Here is a 23,023-nt window from a genome sequence, read left to right as displayed (position 1 = left end):
CAATCACAAACACACACACACAAAGATACACACACACTTTTTTCATTCATTTAATATTTAAATTAACATGCATTCCATTTTTTCTCCTACTTCCCAATTAAAAAAAAATTCTAACAAATATGCATTTACAAGCAAAATAAATCCCTAAATTGTCCATATTTAAAAACATGACCCATTTCTTATTTTGAATCATCTGAAAGGACATGGGTAGCAAAGTTTGTCAGTCCTCTGAAATCCTATTTAGTTGTTATAGTGGCCAGATTTTTTAAGTTTATCAAAGTTGTTTGTCTTTATGATGTTATTGCATAAATTGTTCTCCTATTTTTGCTCACTTAATTCTGCATCCATCAACATGCTTCCTAGGTTTCTCCAAACCCATTCATGTTGTCATGTCTTATGGTGGAAGAGTATTTGGTAACACTAATTTGGTAACATTATATATCATTTGTTCAGCCACTCCCCAATTGAAAGAAATTCCTTGAATTCCAATTCTTTGACACCACAAAAAGGACTATTGTAAATATATATATACATATATATTTAGCATATTGATATTTTTCTTGATTTTTCTTGGGAATATAGGCTTCAGTGTGTTATTGCTAGGTCAAAGAGTATGCACAATTTAGTGGCTAGGGTACATAAATACAGAATTCTAACATGATCCTGAGAAGATCATATTCTAGTGAAATTTCCAGCCTGGACACATTCATTCATTTTATAAATATTCACTGAGTAACAATTATATGCAAGGCACGCTTAATAGGATACAAAGACAACTGGGACACTATTGTATCCTGTTCTCCAGAAACTTGAATTAAAAGTTAAAAGTATATGAGTTCAGTAACAATACAAGTACAGACATCATAAAGCAGAATGTGGTCAAGGTTCAATCAGTGATACAGTGAATGGGATGACTGGGGCACTTAGTGCTCAAAACCACCTTAACTGGTGAGATGGAAACAGATTCAATTGAAAGGGACCCATATCCTTCAGTTATATCATTTTGAGATTTTACCCAGTGGGAACCAAAGTAATAGTAATAACTTTTTTTTGGTTAACTGTTTTCTGTCAAGAAAATACAGTTAGATAAGCAATTCTTTTGAATGAATTACTCAGGAGGGGTATTCACAGAATTACAAAAGGGAATCTGATGTCTAAGGTTTGTCACCGATGTTAATCACAGAAGATGTGTTTCAATGAACAATGGGCTGATAACGGTTGGTGGAGGGAGCAGGGGAGCAATATTTAAGACATTCCTCTGTGGTTTTGAAGGAGGTTGATTTGAGATGAGTCAACTTTTAAATAAACCTAGTTCTGAGAGAGTATAAGACAATGATTCCAGCATTCACTCCTCCCCATTTCTGGAATCAGAGAACATGGAATGTTTGGAATGGAAGGGAACTTCAAGATAATTCAAATTCAATTCCTTCATGTGCTCACAGAGGGGAAAGGATCAGTTCAAAGTCACACACGTTTGCTCAAGCCCTGTTCCCTTTCCCCCTTATAAAAACATCAAAACCATATTTGCTTTTTGATTCGTTCCTTACTATAAAATGACCTGCCCCACTCACTGCAATGCGTGTAACCAGACTGGAGCGACCAGAGCGATTCCTACCACAGGAAATGGCCCCCAGGCTATAATTACATCGCCTCTTTCGGGTGACATCACAAACCACCTGGGCTTTGCCGGCGGTTCATTGTGCTATCATCACCAGGGCTGCTGAGATGAAACTCCACTTGGGAAATTCAGTTAGCTTTAGCTGCATACATCCTTTTTTCTCCAGGCTCCTGAAGCTGAGTCAGACTCACTCGCCACCAATACTCTTCATGTGAGCATGACTCTTAGAGCCGAAGACTTAAAAAAAAAAGTGTTCCAGTCTCAGTAGGTTTTTAGGTTGAAAGGTGTATCTTCAGAGAAATAATCTGTCCCTAGTCACCCTCTCCCTTCAGGGACACGATACTACTGTTATACCGGTCTCATTAACCAAAGATTCTCTCCATCCCATTTTTATTCCCTACTTAAAGAAGGCCCCTTTCTTGGTCCTGCGGATACAGTGCACTATTTGCGTAGAGACTACCCATCCCAATACACAGACCAACAAGAAAGACCTGGTTAACCAAAGATGTCACGTGTGTTCTCATTACCCCACCCCCACTCTATCCCGCTACCTGTAAAAGGTATTCTCAAGACCCGAAGAGATGAAGTGTTAAGAAACCCACAGCTCCGAATAGAAAGCTTCTCTCTTCCAAATGATAAAGGGGGATGTAGGAGAAACCCACTATCCTCCTCCCCCCACAAAAAAAAAAACAAACTACACTACCCAGAATTCCTGGGGTTGGTGAAAAGGAAATGCCGTTTTTTTTTTTCTCTTTTTTTCTTTTCTTTTCTTTTCTTTTTTTTTTTTTAAACCAGGAGAGGTCTAGCTCCATCAGCTGCATCTCAACGGAGCGAGAAAGAGAGGGAGAGAGAGAATTATAAGGGGGTGGGGGTGGGAAGAGAGGTAGGGAACCCGGAATGCAGCAATTGGGTTGGGGCTGACTGGAGAGGCGGTCATAGGGAGAGCTGCCTATTGGGAGAGTCCGCAGGAACAGCTGGGCTGCGGGAGAATGCCAGGGGCAGACGGGCTCTGGGGGGGGATGAGTTTCTGCAAAGTTTGACCTGGTTGTCTTTCGGATGCCGCAGCAGAAACTGAGGCAGGCTAGGGGGCTTCCCTGAGCTAGAAAGCGACGGCAGCGACCACGAAGCTGACAGCACATACCGAACATAATGATTATAAAATAAACGAGGAGATTCGGGGGGTGGGGGAAAATCAAGCCAGATTAACCTCCCCGCCGCCCCCAACCGAGCGCACCCCGAGAAGCACCCCGCAATCTGTAGAGGCAGGGCTCCTCGAGCTTCGCTGCCCCCCGTTTGTCTTGCAAGAGGAGCCTGACCCTGCGGCTAGCGTCCGAGCCCAGCTTGGGGCAGGGAGCGGGGGAGTGGTGGTGGTGGCACGGGCGGACAAATGCTATGAACGAGGAGCAGCAGCTCGCCTGCCCGCTGCTGGGGGAAGGGGCTTCGGGAGGCAAAAATAGCCCCCGGGGTGCCAAAATTTGGGACCGGCTAGAGGGGGCAGGTGAGTCGGAGGCGATTCTCCGGAGGTTGTGTGTGCGCCCAAGTTCCCCCGACAGAGACTGAGCCGGAGGCAGACGGGCACACAAATAGGACAGTGAACCTGAGACCGCAAGAGGGGGGCGGGGGGCTGTGCTCGAGCGGAGGGGAGCTAGCGAGAATAAAAACTGAGCGTGGGGCAATCTATGCCGGGCGTCCTCCTCCTGCGCCCGGGCGGAGGCCGGCAGAAGAGATCCCCTGAACCGCGGACCGCGCTGCCGAAGACGAAGAGGAGGCGGAGGAAGGAGGAGCCGCCGGCGAAAGCTAGATCTCAGCCTGCCAGCAAGCGAGCGCCAAGGCCGGCGGGGGGAAGTGACACGCTGCCGACTGCAGCAGTGTCAGCCTGAGCCGCGAGCGCCCTGGCCCCCGAGGAGGACCACCCTGGAGGGCTGAGGACCCTCGGGGCTGCGGGAGGCAGCGAGCTGGAAGGCAGAGCCCCCTCCCTTGCCTCCTCCCCAGGCCAGGTGGGTGTCAGCAAAGATGTCACGGTTGGCGATTATTCGCTGGTGTCCGAGAGCCCAAGGCTGATTTTGACTGGGTGGGGGTAGCGGCGGGGGGAGGGGAGGGGAGAGTGGAGGGGGGAGGGGGTTGGTGAACGGTGAAATTGACCAGAGCTGCAGTTTCAGCTCAGCAGCCAGGGAACCAGCGGAGCCGCTCAACACCCCCCCGACGCCCCCAACACACATTGCCTACCTACGCTCCCTCCCCACCCCCACCCGAAAGTTCAGCCTAACTTTAAGAAAGGCCTTTAAGCCTTATCCCTCCCTTCATCTCAGCCAGGTCCTCGCACCAGCGAACAGGGGGACGAAGCGAGACACCCGAGTAGGACAGCGGCTGAGAGCCACGGGAGACCAGACGGGGAGAGTCGGATCACAGAGGGAGGAGGAGTGCTGCCTGAGTCCACCAGCCCTGGGGGGAAGAGAGCGAGTTGCAAAGCGATCAACAACGTGGTGCAATGTAGGAAACTGTTAGATCCCCGCTCCGAAGATCGGAAATAGCTTCTTCTTCTTCTTTTTCTTTTTCTTTTTTTTTTTTTCTCGTGAGGTGGTGCTTTCTTACACCCCCCACCCCCACCCCTCCCTCTTCTGCTTAAAGCAAACCAGGGCCACCAAAGAGTGAAAGCCACTTGGGAACTACTGCTGCTCTTCCTTCGGAGTTTATTTCTTGGGATATTTATTGCAGGCTTGGGAACAGCCCTAAGCCCATCTTTGGGCTTCTGGAAGCCTCAAATCATCGCTAAACTGGAGGTGTCTTGTTTTTCCTTTCCTGATTTAAGAGAAACTGCTATTTAATTTATTACTGTCACTGTGTGTGTGTGAAAGAGAGAGAGAGAGAGAGAAAGAGCGTGTGTAAAGAGAGAAAGGGCAGGAAGTGGATTTTCTGCAGAAAGGGCGGCAGGAGCGTGGACCGTACATAGCCTTCCTTATTTATGTGTCTCTCAGCATTCTCCTTCATCCAAAGAATCACGGAAAAGTATCCAACCTGTGTTTCCTGGTGAGTGAAGCACGAGGAAGGACTGGGGATATCAAAGCATCATGATTATTTTTTGAACTTCAAACTTAAAAAAAAAAAACCCAAAGAATATCTGAGATTTTGCCCCTTGTTCAAAGAAGAAGAGAGACCCCACTGCTCCTGAAATGTAGCAAAATCCTTATTTATAAACGGGCTAAAGACACTGATATGAAAAGGCCCCTCTACTCGAATTTTCTATCCTATGGATATCAGTCTTGAGATTTCGAAATAGGAAGATCTGTATTGGATCTAGCAGCAACTATCATTTCAATGCCTAGTCTTCCCTGGGACTGTTGGCATTTCCTAAAAATTAAACTGGTACTGTATGCCATGGGCTGTATTCAGAGCATCAGCAGCAAATCCAAAATTTTCCGAGAAAGTATTTCGGTAATTGATGTGAAAGCTTCTATTGACCCTATCCCCACCAGCATCGATGAGTCGTCCAGTGTGGTTCTCCGCTACCGGACCCCGCACTTCCGAGCCTCGGCCCAGGTGGTCGTTCCGCCTATACCGAAGAAGGAGACCTGGATCGTTGGCTGGATTCAAGCGTGCAGCCACATGGAGTTTTACAACCACTATGGGGAGCAGGGCATGTGAGTACCTTAGAAACGCCTAAGTTCTCAGGGCTTCGGGTGGGCACCTAGAGGCGAGGGTGGGGGTGGGAGGAATGATTTGGAAGAAACAATTGGGGGATCGGGAATTTGGCCTGCGAGGTGACCTATCTGTCCTGTGACTTAGGTAGCCCAGGGAGAAGAGAAACTGGGTTTCATCTCCTTATGTAAGTGGCAGAGAGTATCCAATATGTCACAGAAGGCTGTCAGCTCATCAGGGGAGCCTGGTGACCTTAAAGACATTAAAACTCACATGAAAATTGCCAGAGCCTCAAGAATGGTTTGACCTATGAATTCCAGATTTTTATCCTTTTGGGGCTTGAGCTCCACCTCCCCTTTAGGGAGTTCCTGTTGTCCCATAGGTCCCTTTCCCCTCTCCCCTAGCAAGATGCTGAGAAAGCAAAGGAACATTCTGATCAGGACTACTTGGGTGCTGCAAATGAGCTGCCTTACTGCAGAGGTGTTAGTGCTGACCAGGGGTAACCCGAGATGGGCATTGGGGGTCCCACCTCTGCAAGATGGGAAGGGGAGAAGCCCATTCTCTACACTGAAAAAGAAGTGAATGTGGTCATTTGGTGGGGATTAGTGGATGTACCACAGCCCTTTTCAAATATTTATCTACTTGGCCCGATACATCTAGACTTTCTATTGTGTTTAAATCCCCAATCGTGTCTAGGGAAATACAGTCCATTCAAGATGTCCAATCCCTGATAAGTAGTCTTGGTTTACTTAGCCCTTTGCTTTTTTACAAGTGGTATTTAGGAACTCAATTTCTATAGCATTTATAGCTTTCCTCCCTGGAGGAGGAAGGCCGCTTTAACCTGAGAACACACTCTCATTGCCAGAAAGGCTCAAGTTGATTCAGAGTTTAGAACACCAGCTGATTCTAAGGAGCCCCACAGCTCTTCTTGGTGCCCACTCTGACTTCAGAAATGTTGTTCTGCCAGAATTTCTTCTGCTAGGGACAGGGAAAGATTAGTCTGGGGGCTCAGGACTAATCCTTCCTTTCTGGGTATACTGACAGGACCAAGCAATGTGGATCCTGAAGCTAAGTGAAGCAGTCTTCCTTCTGGACTTTACATCCCAAAGAGAAAGTTTTTGTGACCCCTGGGGAAGACCCAAATCACAATGACAGAAGGAAGGGAGAAAGTGTAGTATAGTGGAAAGAATGCTAGACTTAGAATTGAGAGACTTCTGAATCCGAATCCATGGAACCTTTACTATCTGCTTACTATAGTATAGTCATGGGCAAGTCACTCAAACTCTCCTGTTCTCATTTCCCTCATCTGCAGAATGAGGATAACAATGTGTAGTGCCTACCTCACAAAGTTTTTTGAAGGTCAAATCACATAATTTAAGTAAAATGCTTTGTCAATTTTAAAGGGCTATTACAAATGCCAGTTGTTTTTGTTACTATTGTAAGGAGAGGGGTTCAAGCCTGAGTGACAAGTCCAGGGGAATATGAATGTGATAGAAACACAGGATCTGAAAGCTAGAAGGAATCTTCGAGGTCATGTGATTGGTCGAAACTCACAACTATGTGGGCACCTCTATCCAGTAGCCTAAAATAACCACCTCCAAGTGTGGCAGCCTTTTGAGAGAGCCAGCCAGTTCCCAAAGGAAAAGAGGTATGATAGTAGAAGGGTGCTGAAGGGATTGGCTTGACAGACACAAATCCAAGTTAGTCACGGCCCAGGGGGCACTTTTGCTTCCTTTGTTACCTCATTTCTATTGCAGAACCCCTTTCTTAATGTGCAGAGATGGAAACCTGAAAAGAAAATAGGATTTCCCTCTATTTTTAACATAGAATAGAAAAGCTGGAAAGAAAGGTTAATTAGGGAAGAGAGATTGGGCAAAACAAATCCTTTGCCATTTTCATTTAATGATCTTGAAGTTAAAAGAAAGCAGGAATTGATTGTGGTAAGACAAAGTGAAGAGCTTATAATTCTTACCTTAAGTAAAGAAGGAATTTGTTGAGACTTAAATGCAGTTTTCTAATCAAGCACGAAACCTCTCAACTCTCAAAAACAATGATTAATTCATTTCAGGTTCTGTGTTAACCTTCTCACCTCCCCTTCCCAGCCCACCCCCATTCTGGGAAGGAAAGAATAAATTCTATAGAATTTAGTCTTTGTGGAATTTTCTTATGAAAAATTAAACCCAGAGTATTGTACTTTTTGAGGCCTCCCAGGCAATTGTCAATAAAGGAAGGTTTTCCAAGGGGCTTAAGACCAAATTCTCCTCCTTTCATTCCATTGGGATACCAGAAAAGGCCTCGGAATTCTGAAGGATACTGAAATCTGTTGGGGAAATGTTGAGAAGATTATGTGTAGAGTGGTTTGATTTTCAGTAAGAGTGTGTGACACTACAAATTAGTCAGTTATAACAGAAAAGTTTCTAGACCAATCAGGAGATCGGTGTTCTCATTCTAGCTGCTGCTAAGGGGCTAACCTAAGGGTACCTTGGGCTAGTTGGTCAATCTTCATTTCTGGGCCTCAATTTTCTCACCTCTAAAGACGAAAAGTTGGACTAAATGATTGCTAGATTCTTATTAGAGTTCAAATGGGATGATTCTGAATGAAATCAAAATGTGGCTCGAGCTTGGATCCAAAACTCGGGAGTCAAAAGCTATGAATGAAAGTCTTGCCTGCTCTGGGGCAGATGCTTTAGCCCCTACGTTCACCTTCCAGGCTTATTGTTATTGTCAGAAAGGACAAGTCATTGAGGGTGGGTGTGTTCCTTACTGTTGTGAAAGTCCTTTGAAAGCCTTGTTTAAACAACAATATTATGAACATGGAAATTACTGATACTCCCTGAACTTCCTGCCTAATAAGGCAGGCTCGCTCTTCCACCCAGAGCTCATTGCAGTGAGTTTTAAATTCTTAATGGTCCTTTCTTTCCTTTTCCCCTCATCTTTCCCAGTCATTTCCCTTCTTTGCCAGTCCCCTCTCCTTACACTGACTTTCAAAGCTGACCCTAGTACAAAACCAGTGTGCCTGTCATAGTGCTACATGTCTGTCATCAGAATGCTTGGTTTTCTTTGGGTCTGGGTTTCCCTCTTCCTTGATTGGGGGTAAGGAGCACCCATGTGGATAGGAGAACAGAGTCCCAGACCCTTTGGGAGCATACAGTTCTGTTAACTGATTGATCAGGTCAGTTGTGTGCCTCAGTCTTCTCTTCTCGAAAATGAGCTGGAGAAGGAAAATGAAAAGAACTACTTCAATATCTTTGCCAAGAAAACCCCAAATGCATTCATGAAGAGTTGGACACTACTAAAAAAAATGACTGAAAATACTTACATTTGTATATGTGTATATTTATATGCTAAGATATGTTCAGATCTGTAGCAGGTGAGTTGCCTCCCTTATGTGAAGACAGCAAGTGAAATAATATGTTTAAAGTGTTTTGCAATTGTGCATATATTGGAATAACTGACATGTTTATGTATGCATGTATATATATATATATTTCTATTGCCAAGTATCTGCAGATTTTACACATTTCTATACTTGTTGATATCTGTAAAACACACATATATTATGATTGCAACACACTTGCGTATGTATGAAGTGTTGTGTATGTAACACATTTGTAGAAATAATTATAATATTAATATATTGCTTGCTATGTGCCAAGTCCTGTGCTAAGCACTTTACAACTATTAGCTCATTTGATCCTTGAAACAACTCTGAGGCTATTATCCCCATTTCACAGATGAAAAAATTTAAGGTGATTAGAGATTAAGCCACTTGCCCATTGTCACACAGCTAATAAGTGTCTAAGGCTGGATTTGTGGATGTATGTTTATTTACATACATAAACACATAGTTCATATGTGTGCCTATGAATATGCAGATACATACAAATATACACTATTAATCTATGTATATCTAGATAAAATGCAGTGTTATCCCACCGCACACACATTTACAAAGCACTTTATATGTGTTATTTTATTTGATATCTTCATGTAAAGAGGAGGTAGCTCATTTGGAGCAGATCTGGACACTTCTAGCATTTATGGCTGGCAGAGACCTTATAAACGGGCCAAATCCTTGATTTTATAGAGAAGTAAACTGAGACCCACAGAGATTCATTGACTTATGGTACCTCCTTAGGGAGTGAGTAGCAGAGCAAATTTTGGAACTCAAATCTTCTTGAGTCTAAGTTCTGTTTTCCAGCGAGTCAGAATGTGAAGCTAGATTTCGATGGGAAATCTAGTCGATATGAACCAGTTTAGTAGGAGTTATATAAAAAGGCGAATAAACAGGACATCTTGGGGAAATTAAACTGCATTCAGTGAATTGTAGTGATCAGGTTTTTTTTTTTTTTTTTAAATATCTGGGGTAGGATATTTGACTTTTGTGCGTGTACAAAAGTAAGTAAAAGTAAGTCCACTGACAACTGCTTCACAGTCCCTAAGTAAGGTATTTGTTGTGCAGTCTCTAGACTCACCAGGGATCCCATTTGGAGAGTTTCTTGGCAAAAACACTAGAGTGACTTGCTATTTCCTTTCCAGCTCATTTTACAGATGCGGGAAATGGAGGCAGACAGAGTTAAGTGACACATTATAGTTAAGAGGTCCACACAGCTGCTAGAGTCTGAGGATGAATTTGAACTCAGAGAGAGATGAGTCTTCCTGGCTTCAGTCCTGGCACTTTTTCCAGTGCACCACCTAGCTCAGTATAAGGCAAACATTTAGCGGAAAGAAGAAATACACTGGGAATCAGTAGAAGCCTGGATTCTAGCGATCCCCAGGCTCTGTCATTTTACAGTTTGTGACCTTGGGCCACCGTCCCCAGTGAGAGAGTTGGACTAATGAGCTCCCATCCCTTATCTGGTTCTGACACTCTGCGTCCCGAGGCCCTTTCCAGCTCTGACCTAGGGTGTTCTAAGGTCTCTTCCAGATCTGATATGGGACATTCTAAAGTTTCTTCCGCATCTGACAGTCTGTGTTCTAGAACTCTGCAATAAGCGCAATGGTAACAACTGATAACACATTAAATTTGTGGATAAGGAGATCTGTGAAATGGAGAGTAAATCTCTTGATGCCAGATTAAATGGATTCAATACAATTTTGGGTCCAGCCCACATTACTTTAAAAGCTTGAAGCCCCCATCAACTGTTCATTTTCAAGACACCTGCCTCCACAACCCCCTCCTCCGCAATTCTTCACCCGCCACCTGTCATCTCCACAGAGAAGCCTTTTAAATGATAAGTCACAAGCTCTTCCCTGTGTGGGAGACACAGCGACATTGGCTGCTGCTAGCCCCTTTCCCCTAGACCTTGGCTTGAGGTCACAGGCCTAGTCATGAAGATTAGGGGGCAGGAGGATGTTGGGGGTGCAGGTTCCAAGAGTTTTTAGTGTCATCAAGCCAAGAAGTATCATCTTGAGAAAATCTCTGAATTCAATTTTTGTCCCCGCTTCTTCCTCTGAAAATTCTCCCTGAGGATCCTTCTAGCTCGACATTCCACACTGTCTAAAAGGTTGTGCTTGTGGGGGGGTGTATGGGAGTGAAAGGGGAACTTCTGGCCACGGAGGGGATCCGAGAGGAGGCTGGAGAGGGACACCCCTGGACTTGTCCTCTCCTGCGCTGGGAAGCCGGATGAGGCTTGGTGATCTCCAGCTGTTCACCAGAAATGGCCAAAGGGAGGGAAGTTCCACATTGAATGTGCGATCTCTTCCTGCAGCGTGTGCCTGTGCAGAGAACAATTCAGGCTCTGACTTCCTCTCTAACGGAGGAAGGCAGGCCCCACAAATGCAAGGCCCCAGCTGCCGGAGGAGGTGTCTAAGAGGGAGCCCTAGTTTCAAAGCTCCTGGGTTTTGAGGAAGTGCTAAGCAAATGCCCCCAGAGAAATCCCAATAGGCCTGCCCCCGGGCAGGATGTTAACAACCCGTATCTTCTACTTCCAGCTGTGGAAGGTGTTGTAAACTTGTCTCGCCCTATAACTGGTTCTCACCCAGGAAGAATATCAGCCCCGGGCCATATGTTTCAGGCCCCAAAGGTTCAGGAGTATGGGATGTGGCAGGGGTCGATAAGGACAAAGAGGGGAACTGAAGACTTTGGACAGAATAACTCAAGCTCTGGGTTTCTCTTTGAGGCATTTCTTTTTCAAAAAAAAAAAAAAAAAAAAAAAAGCTTTTTCAGGTGAAAACAGGAAAAGGTAAAATGAAAAGGAATTTCTAAGCAGGGCCAGAATACCTAGGAAAGGATTTGGGTGTTAGTTTTTTGGGTAACGCATATTTTTTGCATCTTTAGGGTGAGTTGAGTGATTATAGAACTTTAGAATTTTAAGAGAATCTAGTTTAGTAGTCTCCTCATAAATGAGGTCCTGAGAAGTAAAGTGACCAACTAGTTAGTGACCAAAGCTGGAACTAGAAGGACCTTGTGCAGGAAATGCTGCTCTCATGGCAGACTGGCTGGTCTGATTTAGGGAAGTTGTCCAATCCTGTCTGGAAGGGAATTTGAGCTGTGGAAGAAACTTGAAAATAAACTCTTTATTGTTTTTGTGTTCCTTCTCTAAAGTACAGAGTAGAATCTTCAGTTGGGAGACGCTGCTAATTGTCAAGTGGAGTCAAGGTCCAGGCCTTTTCTGGGATTTACTTACCAGTTCTGATCCCAAAAGATAGGACAAAGAAAAAGACAAGAGTTTGAGATAACTCACATTTGGTGTGCTTCTCTTTGTAAAGTCTGCCCAAGGATGATAGGATCATAGATTCTGGAGTCAGCAGGGCCCTTTGAGGTCATCTCATCATTGTGTAATTGAGGAGTCAAGAGTTTTAAATGATTTGCTCAGGGTTATGTAGTAGTAGAAGAGCATTGCCAAAGTTTGAACTGGAGTCTCCTACCAAGTCCAAATCCGGTGCCCTTCTCATTGTGGGTAGACTGGAATTCTGTCAATCAGAATGGACTTTAGCCCTTTCTTGGGATTTTAGAGTCATAATATTGAGCTGAAAGATACCATAGAGAGTCCAAATAAAGTCTGAAAAGAAGTTTCCAAGTTTTCCTTCTCAATACAATGGTCACTCACTAAGGATATATAAGATAAAGCTTTGGGATTTTTTTTTGGCCTTAAAATTGCTGGTTACATAGCCTAACTTTGAAATCCCTTTTAGTGCCAAAGATCTCTGGTTCTCTCAATTCCTCCAGGCTAGAGACACAACCTTCAGAAAGGGCTAGTTCCCTAATACTGGTCAGCTTACTCTCTCTAGCAGATAGATGCCTGTCTTTCGGATTCCTAGTTAGTCTTTGGGGAATAGGGATAGTGGTGGTGGTAAATCATCATGGTTTTGTACCACTATCTAGCTTACATCCTTGAGGACTGGTCTTTGAGAATCAGGAAAACCTGGGTTCAAATTCTGCCTCAGACACACATAAGCTATGTGACTCTGGATTAATCACTTAACCACTTTCAACTTCAGTTTCTTTCTTGGTAAAATCAGGAGGTTGGACTAGATGACCTCCAGGGTCCTTTCTAGACTTAAATCCGTGATCCTATGATTTCTTAACTCATAGGAAAATAGACCTTTGGTTACCTCATTATCTGCAATTCTCCAGAGTCAATATGGTCTAGAGGCTTTTCTAGGATTGTAGTTAAAAACATCCCGGGGATGGGTTGTTTGGGCTGGAACTGCTGCTATTGGGGTCTAGAATCAGAAATGGAAACTCAATTGGCAATACCCAATCAGGGGCGTACATGTCCAAGCATCTTTCTAAAGTGCCTTTTCTTCAAGGTGTGATACAAGATGTCTGTGAGTCTAATTACTCTTCAGGGAGCTTTTCTGGTTCCACTAAGGGCTTTGGATATGTTGAACAATATGAAGGAAGATTAAATTTGATACCCTCTAAAGATACCTCTTCCAACTCTAAAAGTTATGTTGACAGGATGGAGAAAGGTCTGGGATTCATTGTGATCTTTGGTAACTATAGTAATCTATGGATCATAGTGTGATGAGAAACAACTTAAGCCCTTTTGTTTCTTCATGGACAGCTTAAATCTGAAATGTGGGTTTCTTCTACTAGCATTTGCCCCAATCCTCAAGACGCCAAGAATTGGGGGGTTGGAAAGGTGGGGGAAGCATCTTTTTTTAGGCAGCTTCTGTTTTGAGATCCAGTGAATGAAGTTCATCTAGACTTGGCTCCCACCCTCAGGTAGAGGATAAAAGGGGATTGTAAGATAAGGGAAATTAATGTTCTTTTTCGATTTGTCTGGGTTGTAGTGGAAAAACTAAAAAGGATTGGCTTTTCAGGATGGAAAGATGAAGGACATGGGAGAAAGAGAGAGGATCAAAGTCTTATCCAATGAGGAAGGACTAAAGACATGGCTATATGGGGTTCACCAATTGTAAAATCACAGACCAAGGGGGGCGGGTGACCCTTGAAGCTTGAAAAGAGGTAGTTTAAGGACAGGCAAAAGCCATCCTGCTGTAGCCAAGAGGTAGGAATTTTGGGAACCTATGACCCTCAAAAGGGTGATAGAGGCTGCAAATATGAAAAGATTATAAAGGTCTTTAAATAAATGCAGGAAAGCGACCTTAAGAGATCATGTATTCCCAATCCCCCATTTTACAGTGAGGGAAATGAAGAAAATTAAATGACTTGTCCAAAGTCGTTATAGGTTGTGGACAGCAGAATTGGAATTCAAACTCAGGGCTTCTGGTGCCAAATCTGAGGCTCTTCTTCCTGCCTCCTGCTACTCTGACCTCTAACTTCTAATCTCAGAGACTGACGTCATAGGAGGACACCATACCCTCCTTCAAACAATCCCTTGGGGCTCCCGAGTCAGAGACTTCTTAGTGAGAATGGTCCATGGGACTGATCCACGATGACATTTCTGATGTTCTTAAAATATGACTCACTCTGGGAGAGTGGGCAAGGAGGGCTATTTCCCAAGTCATTCTGACAGTTGAATCCTAAACAATATTCTACAAGAGACAACACTGCTTGCCTGGCAGCTGCAGTTCCTCCTTCTTAGGCTTTTACTGAGTCCTGGAGTCCTACAACTGAATTCTCCCTATTTCCAAATTGACATGAAAGAAAACCCCCAAAGATCCATGTAAATTTAAGGGATCTGCTAAAGTTCTGTATCAGTTTCTTGGCCTAGCACCTTAGAAACAAGCTCCTCCTAAGCTTTTTTGAAGTCAATCTGAGGTCAAAACCAAGGGGGAGAAAGTTATTTTTAAACTTTTCCTTCTGTTTATTCTCTTGTTCCTTTAAAATAGGGATACTTAATCTTTTTTGAATCGTGGACCTTTTGTCTGATGGAATCTATGGGTTCCTTCTCAGAATATTGTTTTTAAATGAATACAATAAAATGTACAAGATTACAAAAGAAATCAATTATATTGAAATACAGTTATTAAAATGTTTTACAAAACAGGTTTAAGAAACCCCAGGTTAGATTCCTTTCATTTAAAACACACAGGTAAAAGGCACAGGAGGTTCCAATGACATTGTCCAGGGTGGTTAATGATGTTTAAAAAACAAAACAAAACAAAACAAAACAAAAACAACTAAAGAGGTATTTTCTACAGGCTCTTTAAAATGCAAAATGACTTACTTGAAATAGGTAGCAGAGCCCTGAGAGGAAACTCCCACCTTGAGGGAGGGGAGTTGAATTACCTGCCCAATTGCTATAATTTCACCTTCTCCTCTTGCTGCTGGGGGCTCGCTGGGTCAGGTGGTAAGTGTGCTGTGCTCAAGCTAGCGTCTCCAGATGTTGGGGTGGGGGTTTTACAAAAACGAGGTCAGGTTGGCCAGCTGCTTTCAGGGGAGCTTCAGTGGCTTAAAATCTAGCCCAGCAAGGTCACTAATGAGATAGGCTTCTAGGAAGGCCCTTGAGCCATCAGGGAGCATTTTAACAAAAACAAGACTGCCCTGATTTTTCATGTTACTCTGGTTCCCGTTTACTAACACTAAATTATGCTGGAATGACAAAAACCGGAAGAGGGAACATGTTTGAAGCTATGCTGATTCATACAAGAGGTTTGCAGGGAATTCTCCAGGATGCTTCTTGTCCTGGACTTGAGATCTGAATTTATGTCAGGAGAAGGTGTAATGTGTGGAAAGTGAATTCTACTGGGAATCAGATGACCTGGTCCTGGTTCTGAATCTGCTACCCCTCTTTCCTCTCCCCTTACCCCCCCCTCCCAGTTTGATTTGGGTAAACTGCTTCTCCTATTGGAGGCCTTTGTTTTCTCATCTGTAAAAACAGATGCTCTTGAGAATTTCCCTCCAGGGGTGTGCTGTAATTAGCTCTTACAGGCCTAAGAACTAATTGTCAGATTTTCGGTGGAAGCACTGACACCTTGGCAAATGCTACAAATTAGAGTTTGAGTTATTGTTTTGTTGATTGTCTGGACTTTAGAAAGTGATGGAGGAGCAGCTTTAGAAAGTGCAGTGGGTGGAGCACTAGCTCTGAAACCATGAATACCTGAGTTCAAATCCAGCCTCAGGCACTTCACTTAGTCCCAATTGCCTCACCATCCCCTCCCCCCCTAAAAAAAGAAAGCAATGGAGAAAAATATTAATAATGCAAAATTAAATGTAAATGTTTGTCAGACAGACTTCTTTCCTCCCCGCTCAAGGAGAGCTGGTTGTTAAACATTTACCAGCACATCCCTGATTGTGGTTCTTAATTACTCTTCGGTGGGAGCTTGTTGTAAAAGATGCTCTGTGCTGGAATCTTAGTGTGTGTGATAAGACCAGTCATGCTGATGGCAGCCCAGGAGACCCTGCACCTGGCCGCATCCGCCTTCTCAGCTCTTGCAGGGAACTGACTCCTCTTGGCTGGTTCTGAAGGGCTCCCCAGCTGCTCGGCGCGATCACAAGCTAAACTCGTGCTGAGACGAGAGAAACTTCTCTTTTCAGAGGGGAACTAGCAGCAGTAGTGTGGGCTTCTCATACTGGCAACCATAAGTCATTCCGGGGAGACCACTGTGCAAGCAGGACAGAGTGCCCTGGGATCAATCGTGGTTCTCACTGGGGCTTCAGGGAGGAGGGAGCATTTCATCCCTGTGGATGAAAATATAGATGACCATCAGGTATCAGGTACTTACTCTGGGCCAGCCGCGCTGGGGGGTCACAGAGAAAGTGAGGCAGTTCCTGCCCTCAGTAGCTGACATTCTCACACGGGGGCTTCGGAAGGTATGTGTGGAGCGAAGGGGAGCTGAGTGATAAAGGCTCCTTTCAGAACAGTGGTCGCACTATTGCACATGGGTCCCTCTGTGAAGGGCGTTAGTGCCAGAGCAGCTAGTTGGGTCAGGGGGCAGAAGGCTCGGGCCGCTGTCAGGGAGACTCACCCTCCTGAGTTCAGATACAGGCGCAGACGCGCGACGCGGGGCAGGTCTGTTTGCCTCGGTTTTCTCGTCCGAGAGGTGGCTGGAGAAGGAAATGGTAAGCCGTTGCAGTGTCTTTGCCAGTCCAGCCCCAAACGGGGTCAAGAAGGCTGGGACACGACTGAAATGACTGAACAATAATAACAAACTTGCTCCCGACACTTCCAAGTAGGAGAAAATCAATTTGGGGCATTTGGATTGGAAGCTCCTTGAGGAGCTTTGTCTTTAGCCTGCTGAGCATTCAGCACCGGTCACACAGCAGCATTTAATAAGTTTTATTAGCTATTAACTCGAGGATGCTTTGTTGCTCCCTCCCCATTCACCTAAAATAGAGATTTAAAGCTGGAAAGGGGACCTTACCAAACTGAGTCCAAGGGCATCATTTTAAAGATGAGCCAACTGAGGGGGTCTGTCACTCCCCGGAGATCCTGCAGAGCTCAGGGCAAAGTCACGCAGGACTAGGGGCTCAGATCTCAGCTTCCAAATCCAGCCATGATACCTTTCTGGGTGGGGACCCAAAAGCAGAGAGAGAAAGGGGAGCAGCCATTCTACAGCCAGGCTGTAGCCCATTCTCTCAGGGCCCGGCCTGTCTGCAAGCTTATTTTCAAATTGGGCAGAGATTCTTCCCGTCCCAGCCCCGTGTTACCAATCTTCTGGCTAGGGGCGGGGGAGGGGGTGCACACTAGACATGGCTGAGACCCCAAGAGCCCCCCGACCTTACGCCAATGACGCACCGTTAGCCTGACCTTGGGGCTGACCCTAAGGAGGAAGGGGGAGTCGGGGGAGAGTATTAGTTCTCCTGTTTAGGGACAGAGTGGGGTGAAATCCTAAGAAGGGTGAATTAAATGAAAGTCCTTGTTTCCAGGTCCAGCTGGGAGCTCCCAGACCTTCAAACAGGGAAGATCCAGGCCATCAGTGACTCAGATGGGGTGAACTACCCTTGGTACGGCAACACCACAGAGACCTGCACCATTGTGGGCCCCACCAAAAGAGACTCTAAGTTTATCATCAGCATGAACGACAACTTCTACCCCAGTGTCACGTGGGCAGTGCCGGTCAGCGAGAGCAACGTGGCCAAACTGACCAGCATCTACCGAGATCAGAGCTTCACCACCTGGCTGGTGGCCACCAACACAGCCACCAACGACATGGTCATTCTCCAGACGCTCCACTGGAGGATGCAACTCAACATCGAGGTGAATCCCAACAGGCCCTTGGGACAACGTGCCAAGCTTCGGGAGCCGACTGCCCAAGAGCAGCCCCAGATCCTGAGTAAGAATGAGCCAATACCACCCAGTGCCCTTGTCAAACCGAATGCCAATGATGCTCAAGTCCTCATGTGGAGGCCGAGGGATGGGCAGCCTCTCGTGGTGATACCTCCCAAACACCGGTAACGAGCAGGGGTCCTGGCACCGAATGGGAGGAGAACACGCTCTGATCTGCTAGTTTAAGACAAACAAATAATAATAATAATGATCAAAACAAAGTCAAAATGCACTTTTTAGTCATTCAACAAAAATGCAACCATTCTACCTTCTCCAGTGGGACGGATTTCACTGTGCTAAAGTTCCAGGGAAGACCTCACCTGGGGTTTCCTCATCACCTGCTCTCTAAGGAGCAGGAGAAGGGTGGTGGGGAGAGGAGGAACAAAGCAAAAATACACAATCCCTTTTCATTTATTTCCACTTTCAGCCTTTGGTTTTTCCCCTCTCTTTTCCCTTCTCTGGTTATGATCTGAGTTTCAGTTACTCGCTCGAAACAGACTTGATGAAACAAACAAAAAAAAACTTTTTTGAGTTTTTCTTTTTCTTTTCCCCCTCTTTTCTCTGCAAGGTTCAGGGGGAGGATGTGGGAGGGGAGTCCCCTCATCAGTGAAACCCAAGATCTTGGAGCAATCCAACTGACCCTCATTTTACTGATGACCCTTTTTTTTTTTTAATTGATAAAGATTTGCAACCTCCTCCCCCTACCCCGATCATGCGGCCTTATATAGATTTTGCTTTGCCAAAATTTTGCCTTAAGCTGTGCTGGGGGTGGGGTGGGGGGAGGGACAGACAGACAGACAGACAAGCAGAATCTTTTCTGCTGGATTTAATGAGTTGAGATGGAAGGAACACCACCTTCCATCTGTGGAGGAAGGAAAGGGGGAGATGACTTAAATCTCTCTCTTCTTGGGATCCAAAGAGGAGGCAAAGACCAGAAGTAAGCCAACTGCTTTTTATGCCCCTCCTCATTTTGGCTGATATGGACCCACTTTACCCTCCCTTTTAAAAGGTCCTTCTGGTCCTCTCCTTCCCCCTCTCCCCGTCCCAAGCGAACTCCCCTCCTGCCTTGGTCCCATGCAGAGGCTCTGGCCCAGCTGAATGGCAAGCTGGCACTCGGCTGGGCCCCTCTCTGCTTTCTGTTCTCTTCTCTACAGCATCCGCTCAGGGGTAGGCTAAATGGTGGGGAAGAAGGAGTCAAGAGCCGTGGAGGGAGTCATAATTCCAGACCCAACTTGGGCTCTAGTAGAGCATCCACTCCACTCCTGCTGTCGGCTGCGCGGCCCTTAGGGGTGGTCTCTGCTGGTCTGTAGCTCTTCTAAGGCTTTAGAACGCCAGCTACCACCGCCAATAATACACACCTGTATTTGTGAAAGGTTAAAAAGGAAAAAATTCCCTCCATGCAGCTGAAAACTGTAGAGAATGAGCAACAGAAGCCTACTTGTCCCCTCCTCCCCCCTTCCCCCAGTGTTCTCTGGAAATGGATTGTATGGGGCTACAAGCCTATTCTGAGGACAAAATCCTCTTTGGGCTCTCATAAAAAGCTCTCTAGGCAGGGACTTTTATAATCATCAAATGTCATTAATTCAGATGCGGTTTGTGCAGGAGGGAGAAGGAAGATGGCTACAAATTTACTTTGGATCTTTTCCTTGTTGGGAAGGTAGGGGAAACATTAACTCAGAGATCCTGTATTTCCTCAACTCTAGGAAACGAACCGATGGCCAGAGCTGGAAAGTCCCCATAGACTTACCAATGAATTTCGGCTGGCCTTGGCAGCTTATTCCGAGTTTTCATGCCCAAGGAGCACTCGGATCAGGGAACCCGTCCCACTCTCTCCTCTCCCGGGCTCCCTAATCATAATTTAGGAGAATGGCAATTCCCATACACCTCGTCCTGAGTAAATGCCAACGCTTTGTAGCAAATGTCTTGCCTAGTTGGATAACTGCTCACAGAAACCGCAGGGGAAGAGATGGTTCCCTATAGTTCTAAACTAATCCCACTTTGTTGTAGCGTTTTATCAAGGCTGTGGTCCTTCCTGAGCAACTCCACAAATAATCATAAACCAGGGTGCAGAATATCACTAGACGTTTTTGCTTGAGACATGGCGTCTGTACTAGTCTCAAGATTTAAGTGGTTTATAAACAGTAATCCAAATCCCCTACTATAATATTCCATTACTTGTGTAATAATACATTTATTCAGGGATATTTAACACAAGATGGAGGCTCCACATCCAGCTCATATATTTGGGGGGGAACAGCTATATTAAAACAAATTGGGCTAGAAATAGTTTACTAGCTTTTTTCGGGCTAGTATCAAGCTTAGGTATTCCCTTTGCTACGTGTTGATAATCTCCACCCCTCAGGATGCTCTCCTTCTGCATGCTCAGAGGAACAAAAAAAGGGTAATAATAATGATAGCTGATAGGTGTTTTGCAGTTTGCAAAGCCCTATATATACAGCACAGTGTAGTGAGAAAAGGTGCTGACTCAGAGAACATGAGTACAAATCCCGCCTACATGTGTGCTCACAATCTCCATGGGCTCAGTTTATTCATCTGTAGACTGAGGTTGGACTATGACGGCCTCTGGGGTCCTGTCCAGCTCTCCATTCTCATTTGACCGTCACTCAGAGGAACCTTTTAAGGTTGGTGGTCCAAGATATTAGCCCTGTTGCATAAAAAAGACACAGGTATGGAACGGCTAAGGGACTTACCTACATGGAAAGTAACTATAAGTTAGTAAATAGTAAAAGTGAAGACTGAATCCTTGGGTCTTATAACTCCCAACCCAGAGGGCTTTTGCTCTCCTATTCCATCTCAGTTGTTTCTCAAGCAGTGGGTCTAAGACTATGTAAGCAAGCAATGGAGGAGGGAAAAGCCTTCCCCCTGTGTCTGAGGCCATGTGATGATGCACCAAAGAGAGAGTGCAGAAAAGCTATAGCCATGACAGTATGGTTGAATAAGAATGCCTGTAGAGTGAAAATGGCTGCAGGTGACATTTAGCCTCTCCGTGAGAAATCACCCTTATGGATCCAGGTCATTTTGCTATAAGTAGATCAGCAGCCTCTGGCAAAAGGCCACTCGGATTCGGGTCCTAGCCCTGGCCCTGGCCCAAGCACCTACCTGTATGACTTTGGGTGAGCTACTTAACTTTCTACTTAATTCTCTCCATCAGTCACAATGCTTAGCACAGTGCCTGGTACATAGTTGGTGCTTAATGTTTATTGACTGACATAAGTGTATTGGGTTAGTCGGTGGTTCTCAAAAGTATGATCTGAGGGGGTCCCCAAGACCCTTTCAAGTCTACCAAGGTCAAAACTTACTTTTGTAATACTAAAATGTTTTAATTTCTAATAAGGGTAAACATTGATATAGCATATTGAAACAAAAGCTCTTTAGGGCATCGTCAATATTTTAGAATAAAAACTGGGTCTGGAGATTGAAAAGTTTGAGAATTGCTGGGCTATGTGATCTTTAAGCACGCTTCCAGCTCTCAATCTTATGGCCTGTGATCTTACAGGTCACTTCCCTCTCTGCTTGCCTCTCACAAAATGAGGGGCTACCGCTCTGCTTCCAATGTGGGTAACCGTGCTAGGGCTGTTCTTTAGAGTCAGGGATAATGATGGACTGCTACAGGTCATGAAGAAGTGTCAGGGACAGGATCAGAAGACAGGATTGGGCTCTCACAATAGTCTGAGGCTCTTGAGACCCTGGAGAGTGATAGGCTCATTTATCTGGAGTCTTGTCAGGCCCTAGGCTCACCAAAATGGGACAAGGGGAAGAACAGACACATGTGGAAAAGACCGGACCAGGGGAGGTCTGGGGGCAAGATCTTGAGTTTCTCAGACCAAGGAGCCATTCCTCCAAACCAGTGCTTTCAGAGGGTCCGTGTTTGTTAAATCATTTCGCTCTTAGAAAGGAACTAGCAATGTGTCCCATTTCAGAAGCAGGGACTCCTTTGAGGATTTCCCCCCAGGATACCACTCGAGCAAATGCCAAAGTTTCTCAGGAAACAATTGGACCGTGGTTGGATGGCAACTTTATCAGAGCCACTGCAGCATTCCTCCCACCTCCCAACTCCCTCCCCAGCCCAGCTTACAGACTAAAGACCAGCCTTCTCTACCTTCTCAGCTCCCACCTTTGATGTGGACTTCTTGCTGCTCCTTGTGAAAACAAGGTAATAGGATAAGAATCCTGGGGAGGCCCTGAAGTGATCTTGATCACTACAGGTTTTATCATGAAGTTATGCTTCAGTTTATTAGCCCAGGATAGTGAAGACTGAAGAAACATAGAAAGTCAGAGGTGGAAGGGACTTTGGAATATAAAAGGTTGGAGGTGGAAGGGACCTTAGAATGCAATGTTAGAGGCACTTTAGAACAGGTGTGTTCTTATCCTTTTGTGTGATATGAACTCCTCAGGAGAATGCTTTTAAATTCAGAGGCTTGGACCTTAGCTAGATGGCAGTGGATAGAGTACCACTTCAAATCAGGAAGACCTGAGTTCATGTGTGATCTGACATTTACTAGATTTCAATCCCAGTTGTCTTCTCCAATAAATAAATTCATAGCATTAAAAAACCCTAATTATAATTGAAATAGTTATCAAAATATATTTTTAAAAGTTCATAGACTTCAGGTTGTAAATCCCTTTAAGAGTTGAGTCTTTAGAACATAGAACATTGTAGCTGGAAGAGACCTTAGCAATCAGCTCATCAAACCACCTCATTTTACAGATGAGAAAACTGAGACCTATGGAAGCCAAGTGTCAAATCCAGTCAGTAGCAAAACCGAATTAGGACCCCGGTCTCTAGACTTCCCTATTCAATGCCCAAAGGGAACTTCAGGGCTGACTGTTAGCTCTGCATCTTCTTACCCATCTCAGGAGCATAGACATCAAACTGGTCTCCTTCTGAGGCTACCAACGCCTCCCCCATACCTTATACCTTCCCTGCTTGGACACTTTCCAGCAATAAAGAACCATCCTTGGTCCTACAGAGATACTGTGAAAAATATGTACTGAGACATGAGTCTTGAAGAAAATGTAAAACTGAAAAAAAAAACACCTTTATTACAAAAAAACTAATGAAGCAAAATAAAGTGGAATTTTAAAGAAGTCCTGGTGAGGGTCTGGATGTTTCTGCAGGATTACA

At 45.0% G+C, this 23,023-nt stretch overlaps 1 protein-coding gene across 3 annotated transcripts; it reads left to right on the top strand.

Moving 5' to 3' along the window:
- The first annotated feature begins 2,476 nt into the window (after positions 1–2,476).
- FAM78A (family with sequence similarity 78 member A) lies at positions 2,477–22,986 on the top strand. 3 transcript variants are annotated; one of them, XM_051980229.1, is made up of 3 exons: positions 2,477–3,615; positions 3,932–5,256; positions 17,478–22,986. In XM_051980229.1, exons 2-3 carry the CDS (start codon positions 4,934–4,936, stop codon positions 18,004–18,006), a joined length of 852 nt encoding a protein of 283 aa, XP_051836189.1. In that variant the 5' UTR covers positions 2,477–3,615; positions 3,932–4,933; the 3' UTR covers positions 18,007–22,986. The 3 variants fall into 3 exon arrangements, with proteins under 3 accessions (XP_051836189.1, XP_051836188.1, XP_051836190.1); XM_051980228.1 differs by having other exon boundaries at positions 3,928–5,256; XM_051980230.1 differs by lacking the exons at positions 2,477–3,615; positions 3,932–5,256 and adding an exon at positions 6,772–6,902.
- The last annotated feature ends 37 nt before the right edge of the window (positions 22,987–23,023 follow it).

The sequence above is a fragment of the Antechinus flavipes genome, chromosome 2, assembly GCF_016432865.1.
Source record: "Antechinus flavipes isolate AdamAnt ecotype Samford, QLD, Australia chromosome 2, AdamAnt_v2, whole genome shotgun sequence".
Lineage (NCBI taxonomy): Eukaryota > Metazoa > Chordata > Mammalia > Dasyuromorphia > Dasyuridae > Antechinus > Antechinus flavipes.
Note: the sequence above shows the minus strand (reverse complement) of the source record. Positions and strands in the feature narration are given on the sequence as shown.